The sequence below is a fragment of the Sceloporus occidentalis genome, unplaced genomic scaffold (assembly GCF_023333645.1).
Source record: "Sceloporus occidentalis isolate IW3139 unplaced genomic scaffold, rSceOcc1.0.p SCAF_3, whole genome shotgun sequence".
NCBI lineage: Eukaryota > Metazoa > Chordata > Lepidosauria > Squamata > Phrynosomatidae > Sceloporus > Sceloporus occidentalis.
This window is the reverse complement of record NW_028316983.1, coordinates 47,378,619-47,392,862: the sequence shown is the minus strand read 5'-3', so window position 1 is coordinate 47,392,862 and position 14,244 is coordinate 47,378,619. Positions and strand designations below refer to the sequence as shown.

At 41.9% G+C, this 14,244-nt stretch overlaps 1 protein-coding gene across 4 annotated transcripts in view; it reads right to left on the bottom strand.

Annotated features, from left to right (window-relative positions):
* TRIM33 (tripartite motif containing 33) overlaps positions 1–12,833 on the bottom strand; it is an 89,006-nt gene extending 76,173 nt beyond the window's left edge. For all 4 annotated transcript variants that reach the window (XM_089514363.1, XM_089514365.1, XM_089514364.1 and 1 more), the window contains exon 1: positions 12,231–12,833. In XM_089514363.1, coding sequence (XP_089370489.1) covers positions 12,231–12,789 — 559 coding nt within the window. In that variant the 5' untranslated portion in view covers positions 12,790–12,833. The remainder of the gene's footprint in view (positions 1–12,230) is intronic.
* Positions 12,834–14,244: the final 1,411 nt, after the last annotated feature.

Below are 14,244 nucleotides of genomic sequence, written 5' to 3'. Positions count from 1 at the left end.
CTTCAATTCCCAACACCTCAGATGTCTGAGGAGGCGGCCATGGTCAATGGTAATGAACACTGCTGAGAGCTCTAAAAGCACCACCAGGGACACACTCTCTCCATCAGTGCTAAAGCACCACAGTAGTTTCAACTCTGTATCCAGCTCCGAAGCCACTCTGAAATGGGTCAAGGAAGAGTGTGTCATCCAAAACTACCTGGAGTTGGAAGGCAAAAGCCCTCTCAATCACCTTGCCCAAAAAAGGAAGATTAGAAACTGGTCTAGAATGATTAAGGTCAATGGCATCCTGGGAGGGCTTTTTCAGAAGTGGTCTAACCATCATTACTTTTAAACTCCCCTCCCTGTGAGATGCATTAATAATATGTTGTATTTGACATCTAATTTTATCTCTTCCATGAATGACAGGGATCAAGAAAACAAGGTGCCTTCCTTATTTGTCCCAGCCAGATTTCCCTAGTGTATTTCCCAGATTCAGCAGAGGCTCCTTAGCTATTTTGGTTCCATCCTTCCTGTCCTCATTAAAAAACAAAACAAAACAAACAACTTCATTTATATACCACTTCATACTGAACTAACAATGTCTAAGCAGTTTACAACTGTAAGCTAATTGCCCCCAACAATCTGGGTACTCATTTTAGCCACCTCGGAAGGATGCAAGCCTGAGTCGAGCTTGAGCCCTTTTTGCTGGTATTGAACTTGCAACCTTATGGTTTTGAGTGCGTGGCTGCAGTACAGGCATTTAACCACTGTGCCACCAGGGCTCCTATAAAGAGCTCCTATTAAGAGGTGGGAAACCTGCAATATGCACACACACCAGCATACCAAGGCATATCAAGAGGAAATATGGATGAGTGCAGCTCTAACACTTGCTTGCAAGATAGTAGTAGGACTTCTTAATATATATCTAAAATGCATTCATTATATTTTTGTGAACCACATAACATGATAAATTATACAATATATTGCTCAGTTATTATCCTGCCTACACCAAAGGTAGTAACCATACAAATGACACTGGAGAACAATTAAAATTCATTAAAAGTTGCATAAATACTGTGTTGTTGTTGTTCTTGTTAATATTAATATCCCACTCTTTTCTCAAAACTGGGACTCAGGGCAGCTCACAACATTAAAAAACAATACAATTAAAAGCATATCAAAATAGTACATTAAAATACAATTATATTATTACAATATTAAAATAAGTTACATATCAAAAAAATAAAAACAATTTAAAAAGATAAAAATTTTAAATACTTTCAATACTTTTGCTGTATGCATTACAACATCTATGCTAAAAGAGGCAGCATAAACATGAAGTTTTAAATATCTCTATGCAAAGTTAATTAGGTACAGGAGAGTGAAAACTACCAACACCCCATGCACTACTTTAAAAGAGTTTCATAAAATGGCTTTAAGTCATTTTCTCCCTTACTACATCCAAGATGTTACTACCATCTGGAAAATAAAATGAGCTCCATGAAGATCAAAACAGAGAATACCATGAAGATCTATCTTAATTTTTTCACTCCAAACTACAGCTCAGTTGTTCTGGAGGTGAGCAGGATCACTACTACTATAAAAGCTGAACATTTCTAGGGCAAGCAAAACCCATCACCATCACTTAATATGACATTCTACAAACCTCTTGTCTCTCATCATCTCACAGAACCATTCTGCTAATCTTAAATATCTCACTATATTCTCATTGTTCCTGATGGTCTATCAACCACCTCATACTTCAGAACTCTCCTGAATTGTTATTAAATGCTGCCCAATTTGCCTCAGAGCTACCTAATGAAAGCACTTAACCAAGATTAGGAACTAAACAAACTAATTCATTTTATAGGATTACTAGAACTTAAGTGACTAGTATATATAGAACTGATGATGATGATGATGATGTGTACAAAGCATTCAAACACTACTACTTATTCATCAGACTGACCCAAATGCATTTCTGGAAATGCTGGTCCAAACACAGACAAACCGGACAAGACAATCGGGATAACCTATTCATAAAATATGCTACACTTTACACTAAGTTTCTTGCTGCACTAAACAGCTGACTCGGCTGTTTAAAATGAGTGTAGATTATGTGCCAAATTATTTTGGTCATACCAGTTCCAGAGTTAACACCAAAATTCATTTATACTTTAAAATGAATCACAGCTATACCCATAGCAAAGGCAACATTACTAAGTGTGCAATGGGATCTTGCAACACCTTACTAATAATACTAATGCACCTGAGGAAGTAGGCTCAAGTCTACAGAAGCTCATGAGTTAGTCTCAAAGGTGATCACAATCGCTCTGCATATTGATTTTCAAGACTAACACAGCTACATCTTTGAATTATTTTATGTGTTAAATTTGTTATCCCATTAACAAAGACTATCAAGAAAAATCCTGCATAATAAAAAGCAAAAGAATACTTCAGACTAACATGTTAGCGCAGTTGAAATATTATATACCTCCACAGTGTTTAGAATTCTTACCACAAATTGTGAGGATTCTTCATCCTGATGTCATGAGGTGAGGACTGAAGGTAGAAAACCTAAGCCATTACTTAACAGATGTTGATGTACTATCTCCACACTCTAGGTCTTGTATTCAATCCCTGGAATATCCAGCTACAGTTGAGAAAAACCCTTGTCTGAAATTCTGGACAATACTGACTTAGGTGGACTAACAATCTACTGACAAATCTCTATGTTCCCAATAAAGTTTCAACAAAACAGCCCACTTTATCAGAGCCCTTTCCACTGAGTAGATTAGACCTTTCAAGATATCCAGCATGGTATAGTGGTTTGAGTATTGGACTAAGGTTCCAGAAGACCAGGGTTCAAATCCCCACTTGGCCAAAGAAACTCTCTGGGACAAGACACACTCACAGACTCAGGGGAAGACAATGCCAAACCTCCTCTGAACAAACCTCATCAACCAAACCCTGTGATAGGGTCACCTTAAAGGTCACCATAAGTAGGGATACTTGAAGACAAACAACAGAGACCATTCAAAAACTTCTATTTCACGGAAGGTCAGCTGTAAGCTTTAAAAATAAGTAGGAAAGCTATATTTCCAATTCTGCTGCCAAATTTTTCCTCAGAGAAGTTTTGTTCCATTATTAAAACAACTGGTAACTATCCCAAGATCAACAGAGAAGTAGCAGAACATACATTTCTGCCAGTTAAGTTATGAGAAAGTTGTACTATGTAGTTCTTATACTGGATCACTGTTCAATCAACTTTGCATCTGTAATCACATGGTGAGCACTCTTGTTGTACAAGAGACCAAACTGCAAAGGAGCTATTTCCAAGAGTGTACTGAAATACCACTGTTTATATTCCTAGTGTCCCCAACAAGAATATGTAGTGCTCTTTTAGTACTTCCCTGTTTTTCAATGGATCTTCTCCACTCAGGAGTAACTCCGTATCTCAGGGAAGATGAGTTTGTGGTGAATGTAATGACCGAAACATATAATAACAGCTCAAGTAACTACAAGAGGATCACTTCTGACACCATGGAATTCAGAAGAAAATGTTAGTTGAGAAAAACATGTCTAAGGGCCATCTAACAGAGTATGAACAGAAGAATGCTTGGAAATGTGGTGAAGTTTAAACCTTGATGGGGAGCATTAAGGACCAAAAAAAAGTCATTATAAATGTGGGGGTTTAACCCTTTTCCCACAGGTGTAAGGTTCTGCTTAAATCTACACTGCTCTAAAATGTGAAAACGTCCACAAATCTCATGGTTACCACAACTGTTTTTTTCTCCTCATCCCAACTCTGGCACCAATGTAAGGCCCTCTCCCTGTCCTACTGCTTTAGCCACCAACTATGAGGGCCTCCTAGATGCCCTCAAAGTACTGTGCATCTGTGAGATATTATGCAATGTATCTCTCTACCAAACATCGCACCCTTTATTCACTGCTTCAGCCACAAACACCATGCCTGAATCCAAACTTTATACAATCAGCCCTCAATATCCACGGATTTTTTTATCCACAATTCAAGTTATTCCAACTTAAGTTGGCTTAAGTTATTCCAAAAACATATGAATTCCAAAAAGCAAACCTTGATTTTGCCATTTTAGTTAAGGGATGCCATTTTACTATGCCACTGTATTAAACAGGACTTGAGCATCTGTGGATTTTGGGATCCATGGGGAGTACAGGAACCAAATCCCAGCAGATACCAAAGGCCCACTGTAATAAATAATAATAATAATAAAATAATAAAATTTTTATTTCTATACCGCACCTTCCAAAGATCAGGGCGGTTCACAACAGGATAAAACAGTACAAATAAACAACACACAATAATATAAAAATACATACAATAAAATAAGAATAAACTAAAAGCCCCGTTAGCCGATCCTCTTGCTCTTAAAGAGGAAGGGAGGTCTGTTAGGATTTTATTCGGGGAATGCAGACTGAAATAGAAAGGTTTTTAAGTCCTTTCTAAATTGGGCCAGGGAGGTGGCCGAGCGGAGCTCTGTGGGCAGCGTATTCCAAAGAGCCAGGGTGGCGATGGAAAAAGTCCTCCTCATGGTGGAGGTAAGCCTAGCCCCTGGTACCCTAAGGAGTTGCTGCCCAGATGTTCTGAGGGTGCGGGACGGAATATACGGGGAGAGGCGGTCCTTCAGGTACCCCGGGCCCAAGCCATTTAGGGCCCAAGCCATTTAGGGCATATAAAATGCATTCCCAGAGACCAAAAGCGTATAAACACAAAAACAATACTTTATTAACAGATGTTGAACAGAACAAAACAGATTGATTATTTAATAAATTTGAAACCAATTTAAACTCTTAAACTCATTACAGGTACATCTTCGTTAAATAAGTACCCGTATATACTCAACAATAAATCAATTTTATGTATAAGTCCAGGTCAGGTTTTGGGGCCAAAATTATGGATTTTGCTATGACCCGTGGATAGGGTGAGGGTAAAACTTGGAGGCTCCTTCAGGGTGTGTATGTGTGCATATGGCAACAGCGACTCACACTGAGGCTTTTCTTCATCGTTTCAGCCAGATGGGCGGGCGGGAGGGGGACTCTTAAACAAACAGCAATATCAATCAATCACTTCTTTCTTCTGCGTGGCTCTTTCTTGCTAAACTATTCTCTGCACCGCATGGGGAAATCTGAAAGAACTGCTATCACATTTCCATAGTGACCTGTAAATAAGTCGACCTAGGATTTAGGGGTAAGTTTTTGGGCATAAAGTTTTATACTTATAGACAAATACGGTAGATGTGTTGCTAGATATTCCTTCTTTAGCATAAACCTTTGTACAGGGGGCATAAATACACATGGGAAGAATGGGGATAGGTTGCTACACCACAAAAAGGAAGAGCAGCTTGAATACCAGTAAGTTTCAACAGAACTAAAGATATGCACATGTGAAATGAAAAACACAGGACTGGGAAGCAGCTTTTTCCAAAATGCATCTAGATATGTTTCCACCCTTTCACTAGCCTCCAATTTTCTAATAATTTCCATTTAGGTGGCCAAAATTACACATCTATGCTGTTTTAACATACTTGGCCAGCTGGTGGCACTCATCTGCTTTCCCCTTGTCCTCCTGTTCTGCTGTTCAAGCATGTTCAGTAAGGTATTCCAAAGGCAGCTGCTGTTTACCTTGCCTGTTATAAGGAGACACACATGGCTACAATTGGATCGGCTAGAGTAGAATCTTCCTGTTTCCCTGATCATTGTTTACTACAAATATTGCAACCTAACACCAAAAGTTTGTATTTCTCTACCATCCTCCCAATGCCAATGCTACTAAAACTTCTTAGCTAGACAGAGGACAAGCAAAAACAGGGGCTGGGCAGGAATAAAAATAAGCTTCTTTGTCAGAGATTTTGTTTACTGAGGTATGCTTGTAATTCCTAAACCTGACTTAGCCCTCAATTCACTCATGTCTTTTTTCTGTCTCCAACTACTTTAACTGCCCAGCTCACTATATCAACTGTCCTTCATCAATGCCGGTCACCAATCTTATATAAATCCCCTCAGATATTCCACCAATCACCACTCCTTCTCAACATTCCAGTCTCTCACCTCCACCCTCCACCTCACCTTATTACTTATAATATATATATAGTAAATGAAACAATGTGAGGTCAAAGAGTTTCACAGACAGCATTCACAGTTTGCTATATAGACATGTTCTGAAGGAATTTTTTCATGACATTTCACCTGCATCTTTGGCCACAGATGCAGGTGAAACGTCAGAAATAAATTCTTCCATAACACAGCCATGTAGCCCAAAAAACCCACAGAAAAACTATAAATTAAGCAATGTTTTACACGTCAAAGTCAATAGCATCACAGTTTCCACTGCAATTTTTTGAAACTTTGCTTATATCACTTCATAGATTAGATTGCACTAAAACACAGTTCTGCAACAACTTTTAAAGCACAACCTCTTGTGCAATAGTTAGATGGGTGGAAATCCATTTGCACAACCACAAGCAGGATAGGGATATGGCATTATGACCCCCCCCCCCCAAAAAAAAGCAACTGCTAGACTGCACTAGTGTATGTCACCAACAGGATTCTGGCATGTTTAAGTAATAATCCACTAAGAAATCCTACCCCTACATGCAGTGATTTATGTTCCTTTCACATGCACAAATATATTAGCAATAGCAGCTTATTTATATACCACTTCACACTGCCTAAGCAGTCTCCAAGTGATTTTCAACTGTAAGGAATTGCCCCCAACAATCTGGGTACTCATTTTAGCGACCTCAGAAGGATGCAATCCTGAGTCAAGCTTGAGCCCTGGCTGGTACTGAACTCACAACCTTCTGGTTTGTGAGTGAATGGCTGCAGTACTGGCATTTAATCACTGCACCACCAAGACCATGAGTCTATGGAGAAACTGTTAACAGCCACATTTATACAGAACCTTCTACAAACTGCTTCCCTCCAGATATGTTTAGGCAGTTACCACAACCAATGTACCGGTCTTGCTGTCCAGGGATAGTGGATATTGTAGTACAACATACCTGAGAATCCTCACTTTAGAGAAGGCTACAATCTCTACAATACTGAAAAGCTCCTAGACAGACAGGCCTATGGTCCTTTTCTCTTCCTACAGAACAGCTGCAAGACTTATTTTCACTAAACCGTAGTGCATCACTGAGGTGACTGAATTAGCCAAATTTAAGGTATTGTTTAAAACACTAGGATTTTTAATTAATCTGAGTTTAACATAACATTACCTCAGTTCAAAGATAACAAATGCCGTATTTTCTGGCGTATAAGATGACTGGGCATATAAGACGACCCCCCAACTTTTCCAGTTAAAATATAGAGTTTGGGATGTACTCACCATATAAGACTACCCCTCTTCCAACGCACACCAAATAAAATTTTTAAAAATATCAGATTTTATTTCAATATGATAATTTAAATTCAAATACTTATGACATGCAAGTCCTTAGCATGTTGTATACAAAGCCTGCTTGGACTGGTCAGCTCTCCCTGCCTGCCCAGTGCTCCATGTCTCCAAGACTATCAGAGCGGTAGCTGTTTTCATACGATCGCCGCTTATGGCAGGGATGAGGCCACGGCTGTTTCTGAGCTCCCCCCACCATATGCGGCGACCGCAGATTCTCCAATCCAGCTCGGAAGTTTCAGCCCCTGCCCTATAATATGACACCCGGCGTATAAGATGACCCCGAACTTTTGAGAAGATTTTCCTGGGTTCAAAAGTAGTCTGATACGCCAGAAAATACAGTAGTTGAAAATGGACACTTAGAACCTCCTCTTCACAGTCACACCACAGAATGAGACTGCAGAAGATAGCAGGATTATGCAGATAATACTTAAACTATGGTTTAATTCTTTGTCCAAGCAAAGCCACTAAATTTATTCTGTTTTTAGATTCCAAGCCTAACCAAATCAGGCCTGTTATTTATTCGGTTTATTTGTATATCCCTTCATAAGATGTAATCCAGGCATCTTAATAAACTAATGTGCAGTGAATTCTGACACCAGTGACTGAAGTCTGTGAACCTAGTTCTAAAAAATCTCAAGTGTCCATTATTCAGTGTTTCAAACGAAAACAATTACAGTAAATGTACAATAAGAATTTTTGCAAAGTGAAAATATAAATGATTTATTACATGGTTTAGCACGGTGGCTTAGAGTACCCAGTGAGAATAGCACTGAAGCCACATACTCACTATTTGTCCTTAGGCCATCTGGTTTTTCTTAAACTCATCATATGCCTATGGTATAGACAGCCAGGTGCCATAGTGGTTTGAGTGTTGGACTATGACTCTGGAGACGGTGACCTTTGGCAAGTTACATGTTCTGAGCCTCAAAGGAAAGCAATGGCCAACCTCCTCTAAAGCAAATCTTGCCAAGAAAACAGCAAATGGAGATAGTATTGATCGACCTTGGATGGGTGTTACAAGGAAATAAATGTGAAAATTCAAAGTACTTCAAACAAACTAATAATTACAAATATTTAGTATTACCATTGCTTCTGTATTATGTGACCAATTTTATAAGTTGTACCACAGTCCATTTTGTTCCGTTATTTAGGAAAACCCTGAGAGCCAGTGCAATGCACAGATTAGACTGTAGGACTATGATTTGAGAAATGCAGCTTCAAGTCCTAAGAGCCAGAGTGGTGTAGTAGTTTTAGGGTTGGACTACACACTTGAGAAGAGGGTTTGAATCCCAACTCACCCATGGAATCCCACTGGGTGACCTTAGGCAAGTCACACTCTCACGGCCTCAGAGAAGACAAAGGCAACCCCCCTCTAAACAAATCTTGCCAAGAAAACCTCATGATAAGAGTCACCTTAGGGTCTCCATAAGACAGAAATTATTTGAAGGTACACAACAACAACAACAGCTTTAAGTCCCCACTCTGTCATGGAACTTATCAGGTGACCATGAGCCAGTCACAACCTTTCAGCCTGACCTATTTCACAAGGCCATTGTGAAGATGAAGCAAGGAAGGGAACAGCTACATTTACTGCTCTCAGCTCACTGAAGGAAAGATGGAATATAAACATAAGAAATCAACTTCAAAGATGCTAGATTATCTCAAGTGACTACCGTATGTTATTCATCAAGCACAACATTTCACTAAAATGCCACTTCTACCAAGATAATACAGGACCATGTCTAAGTTAAAGAAACACCAGTGGTCTATGAAAAGCTGCTGTTAAAATAATAGTAAACATTTTATAGACAAAGCAAAGCACAAACAAACCACTACTTGTGACCAACATGCTACTTTAAAATTATTTTCCCCCAAAATGAATGTATTTTCATGCAAGAAAAGCATGTATATTTGAAGAGGCCCCAAGTCCAGCAGTCTCTGATGAAACCAAACCACTCAAATAACAGAGTGCCTGTTGCTTGGTGCCCATCTACTTTATGGAAAGTATACTAGGCAAGCAAATTTGAACATGAGCACAAATTTATCTACCAAGTCAGTTACAGAAAATGGGAATTGCTGTACTTTATCAATGTTTTTAATATTCTGCAGACTCCTGATCAATAATTTTAAAACCCGCCCATTCCCCACTCCCCATTTTAGTTTCTCTTGTATTTTCCATCTTGAGCTGGAGGTGAATTGTCCATTTTAATTCTGACAGTTACATGTTTCGGCTTGCTCCATGTAGATTTATGGATAATAATGGAACTAAGTGCAATGAAGAAGAAACAAGTAGTACCAGACATAAAGGTTCAGCACTACTTCCAATGTTCGCTTCATTCAAAAACAAACTGCACGAAGTGGGAGTAGATTATCTCACCTGTGTACTCACCAGAAATAATAAATTAATTTAGCAGTGTTTGCCAAATCTTGCACAACAACAACACTGCTATCTAAAAAAGTTCAGACTGCTTATTAATTTTAATTTCCTAACATGAAAGCCAGGCACAAGTACTATGGGGAATCTCTTAACATTGCAAATATTTCCTGAAAAATTCCAAGCTGCTGAAGTGAATGCTGCACTGGTGCATGATCCTCTATGGATGAGGTGGCCTGAGAGTCGTTTTAAGACAAATGAACAAGAGATTATTGGAAACTGGGATTTTTTTAAAAAAAAAGCAGTTGTGATTTGGCAGTAAACGGCTGACAGTGTGATTGGCGTGGATGGAATTCTTAGCTTAGAAACAGGTGTAGGTTGAGTGGGATGGGAAGAAGAGCAAATAGGGATAATAGAAAAATTGACTCGCAAATGATTAACAAGAATTATAAAATAACTTTCTGTTTCCCAAACTGATACCATTGAAATAAAGTAAGAAGATGGGAGATGTAATTAAGAACGAAATTTTGTGTGAAAAGACCATGAGCTCCATGAAATGGCTAGCATCCAAACTGAATTTCTAAGTGCCTTCCTTTTACACAGGGAGGAGCCTGTGGTGGATCTCAAACTTTTAGTAAAGTGTACACTCTGCAAGGGACTAAATATCCTTAAAGGCACATCATCCTGTCTAATCTAAGAGTCAGCCCTGATTAGTACTTGGATGTGGGACTACCAATGAATAGCACGTGGTGTAGGCTAAATTTCAGAGGCAGGAACTGGCAAATCCACCTCTTGAGTAATTCCTTGCCTATGAAATTCATGGACTCAGTGACCTGAAGGCACACATACATAACGTGCAGACCTGAGGTTGGCTTAAATCCACTCTACTATTCTGAAGGACCCACCATATTCACCAACAAAATTTACTCCCACTTCATTTCCCATTATTTAATAAGTAAGACCAGTCAAATTGTTGATCTTCCATGAAATGCACATCCTGAAGGTCTGAGTAACCAGCCCAAAAGCAAAGTGCCAACTGTGTCCTTCTGAAATGCTTTCTCCACAAGTGGTCTTCCAGGTACACACACACTGACCCAGTGCTATGCAGTCTTATGCACCAAGGCCAGTCTCCTTGCACTGCCAGCCAACAAGTGCACCAGGTTCTCTACCCAAAAACTCTATCCAGAGAGGCATGGTGACCAGATGTCCTAACTGCAAAGGAAGGCAAGGTACCACAAAATGCAGGACATTAAAAAATGGAGGACACTGCAAAACAAAAGCTAGAAACACTAACATAAATATCAATTCATGCTTCATAATCATGCTCAAAATGGAGGACATTTTGGAATTTGTCCTGGAGACAAGAGGTTTGGAAAGTAGGACATGCATTGAAAAAGGAAGACATCTGGCCCCCTGCCAGAACGAGCTCCAAGGAGGCATCATCCACCCTCAATAACTATAAGGAAGGTTTCGTGTCTGTGCATCCGTTCCCCGCGACTGCAGCTGACTTTGGGTTGCATCCACACTGCAGAAATACAATGGTCCCTAGACATTTTCTGGGGTTAGGGGAGAAGGGTCCCCACGAATGGGGGAAAACCACAAATAAAAAGCCCCACTATTTTTTTTACCTGAATGTCCAGGTCCTCCAGTGCAACTCTTTGGTCAACATCTGCCAGAAGCGGATCACAGAACCATGCTGGAGGACCCACAGATGCCTAGAGAAGTGTTCTCTCTAGGAACTCCTACGCTCTCCAGCACAACTCTATGGTCAACCTCTGGCAGAGTTGCCCTGGAGGACCTGGAGATTCCCAGACAGAACATATTGAAACCACAAATAATCAAATCTGCAAAAGTCAAAGCCACAAATGTGGAGGCACAACTGTAATCTGGTTTGACACCACTTTAACTGCCGTGACTCAATACTATGGAATTCTGGGAATTGCAGCTGGTTGTGGCACCAGACTCAACCAGCATCAGGTCAATGTTTGTGTATCTAGAAGGTGGCTCCTGGAAAAAGCCTGTTAGAATAATATAGTCAGCACTTTGCTTTTGGGGTGATTATTCAGACCTTTAGGATGTGCATTTTGTGGAGGATAGGCTTAACTATTTGTGTGGTTTTACTTATTAATGACGCTAAGAGGAGTTGGTAGTACATTCTGTTGGTGGCGGTGGCGGTGGCCCTTGGTCTCTGCTGGGGTTTGATTCCTGGACCCTCCCTGGAGCCCAAGACTCACGGCTGCTCAAAGGCCATGATAGACAGCAGCAGAGTAGGGAATAGCCCGCTTTGGCACTGGCCTGGCTCTCTGCGAGGGGCTCCGCTCTGGGCCCCACAACGAACTCCAGCTCCCAGAATCCCCTGGCAAAGAGCGAGAGCGGGTTGTTCCCTGCGGTGTGGCTGCATCCCCGGCCTTCCTCCCGCCTCCCGGGGGCCTCCGCACTCACCCTGCTGGATGTCCCCGTTGGCCCCTCCGGGGACGGGGACGTTGAGCTGCCGCTCTGGCTCCGGGAGGCACCTCCGGCAGAAGGAGTGGAGGCAAGGCAGGAGCTTGGGCTCGGCCTCGCGGCTCTGCAGGCTCTGCGCGCACACGGCGCAGGTGTCCAGAAGGGAGAGCGGGGCCGGGGCTGGCAAGGAGGCCGCGGAGGAGGAGGAGGAGAGGGCGGGGGGCGCGGGGCTGGGGCCCAGGGGCGGCGCCGGTGCGGGGCCTACGCTCCCCACAGACGACGACGACGATGGCGCCGCGGCCTCCGCCTCCCCAGGGCCCTTCTCGCCCGCGGCGGCGACGACGACGGCGGGGCTCTCCCTCTCCTCAGGCGGGGCGGGGGCCGGCGGAGACGAGGAGGCCGCCGAGGTGACAACCACAGCCGACGCGGCGGCGGCGGCAACGGCGGCGGCAACGGCGGCGGCGGAGAGCTCTGGGCCACCCCCCGCAGACCCGGCTTCCCCGGCCCCCTCCCCGCTAATGCCGCCGCCGCCGCCGCCGCCTCCTTTGTTTTCCGCCATATTTCCTCCTTTGAACCCGACTCCCCGCTTCGCTCACGCGCCGGACTGCGCATGCGCCATCACGCACGACGTCCCGATTTGCGAGCGCGCCGCCGAGGAGCGGCTGAGAGAGAAAAGGGGCGGTTTGCGGGCGGGGCCACGCGTGAGCGCGCGCCCTCTGAGTATTTTTTTTAAAAGGCGTTGAGGACGCAGAGAGACAGAGCGGGAGCGCGCACGGATAGGCGGAGACTTGGGAATGGGAAGGGAGTCGGCGCAGGCGCAGAAAGGACCTCCGTCCTCCTCGGCCGTTTTTGGCGGTTGGTGGGAGCGAGTTGGAGGAGGAGGAGGAGGAGGAGGAGGCACCACGAAATGGAGGACGTCGTACAATAAGGCTATGTGGAATAAGGAAAATAACACCCCAAACACTCATGTCAACATACATCCAAGCCATAGGGCTCATTTACAGCCGAGGCGCCAGTGCTGTATTTTATTTACGTACTCAGCTGGGTTTTTCTAATGAACTTACTTTCGTTGAAATGCCTGGTTAGCAGGCAATATATTTATAGAACATATATACTGTAAAGGTACAGGTTCCCCCTTTGACAAGGTTCTCGAGCCACCCTGGTTGTCTTCCACAGAGAGGTGGGGTACAAATACATTATTATTATTATTATTATTATTATTATTATTAAGTTGTGTCCTATATATATATATATATGCATAGAGAACACAAACACACAAAATTATGTGAAGGTACCCCGCCTTTCTTCTGCAGCAATCAAGTCGGCTTACATAACTACAATATATTGGAATAATACATACTTTCAATAAATAAATTGCCCCCCCCCCCAGCTTTAAAACAGGATTAAATGCAATACAGTTTAAAAATTCAACCTGTTAAAATGACAGCAATTTTCTAGTAGAGGCAGTGGTTACATAAACTAGGGAGAGTACAGAAATTAGATTGAACTATTCTGGAAGGCCTGTTGGAAGAGATCCATCTTGACAGCTTTTTTGAAGCTGCCTAGGCTGGTTATTTGATGGATCTCCTCAAATATGTATACATGGCAGAATACATATAGTGTGTGTGTGTGTGTGTTCTATATGTGTATGTGTGTATATATATATATATATATATATATATACACATACTGGAGACAACTTGACAACCTTGTTAAAGGGGAAACCTTTACCTTTACATAATTTTATGTGTGTGTTCTATATGTACATTGCCAGCCAACCAGGCATTTCAACGAAGATAAGTTCTACAAGTATATTCTATAAGATAACAAGATATTTTAAGGAAGAGAAGTTCATCAGAAAAATCCAGCTGAGTACATAATAAATAAATAAATAAAATAATAAAATACAGTATATGTAATATAGCTGTATATTATGTGTAAACGATTTATATATAATATATATGTGAGAGTGGTTTGAGCGTTGGACTACAACTCCGGAGACCAGGGTTCAGTT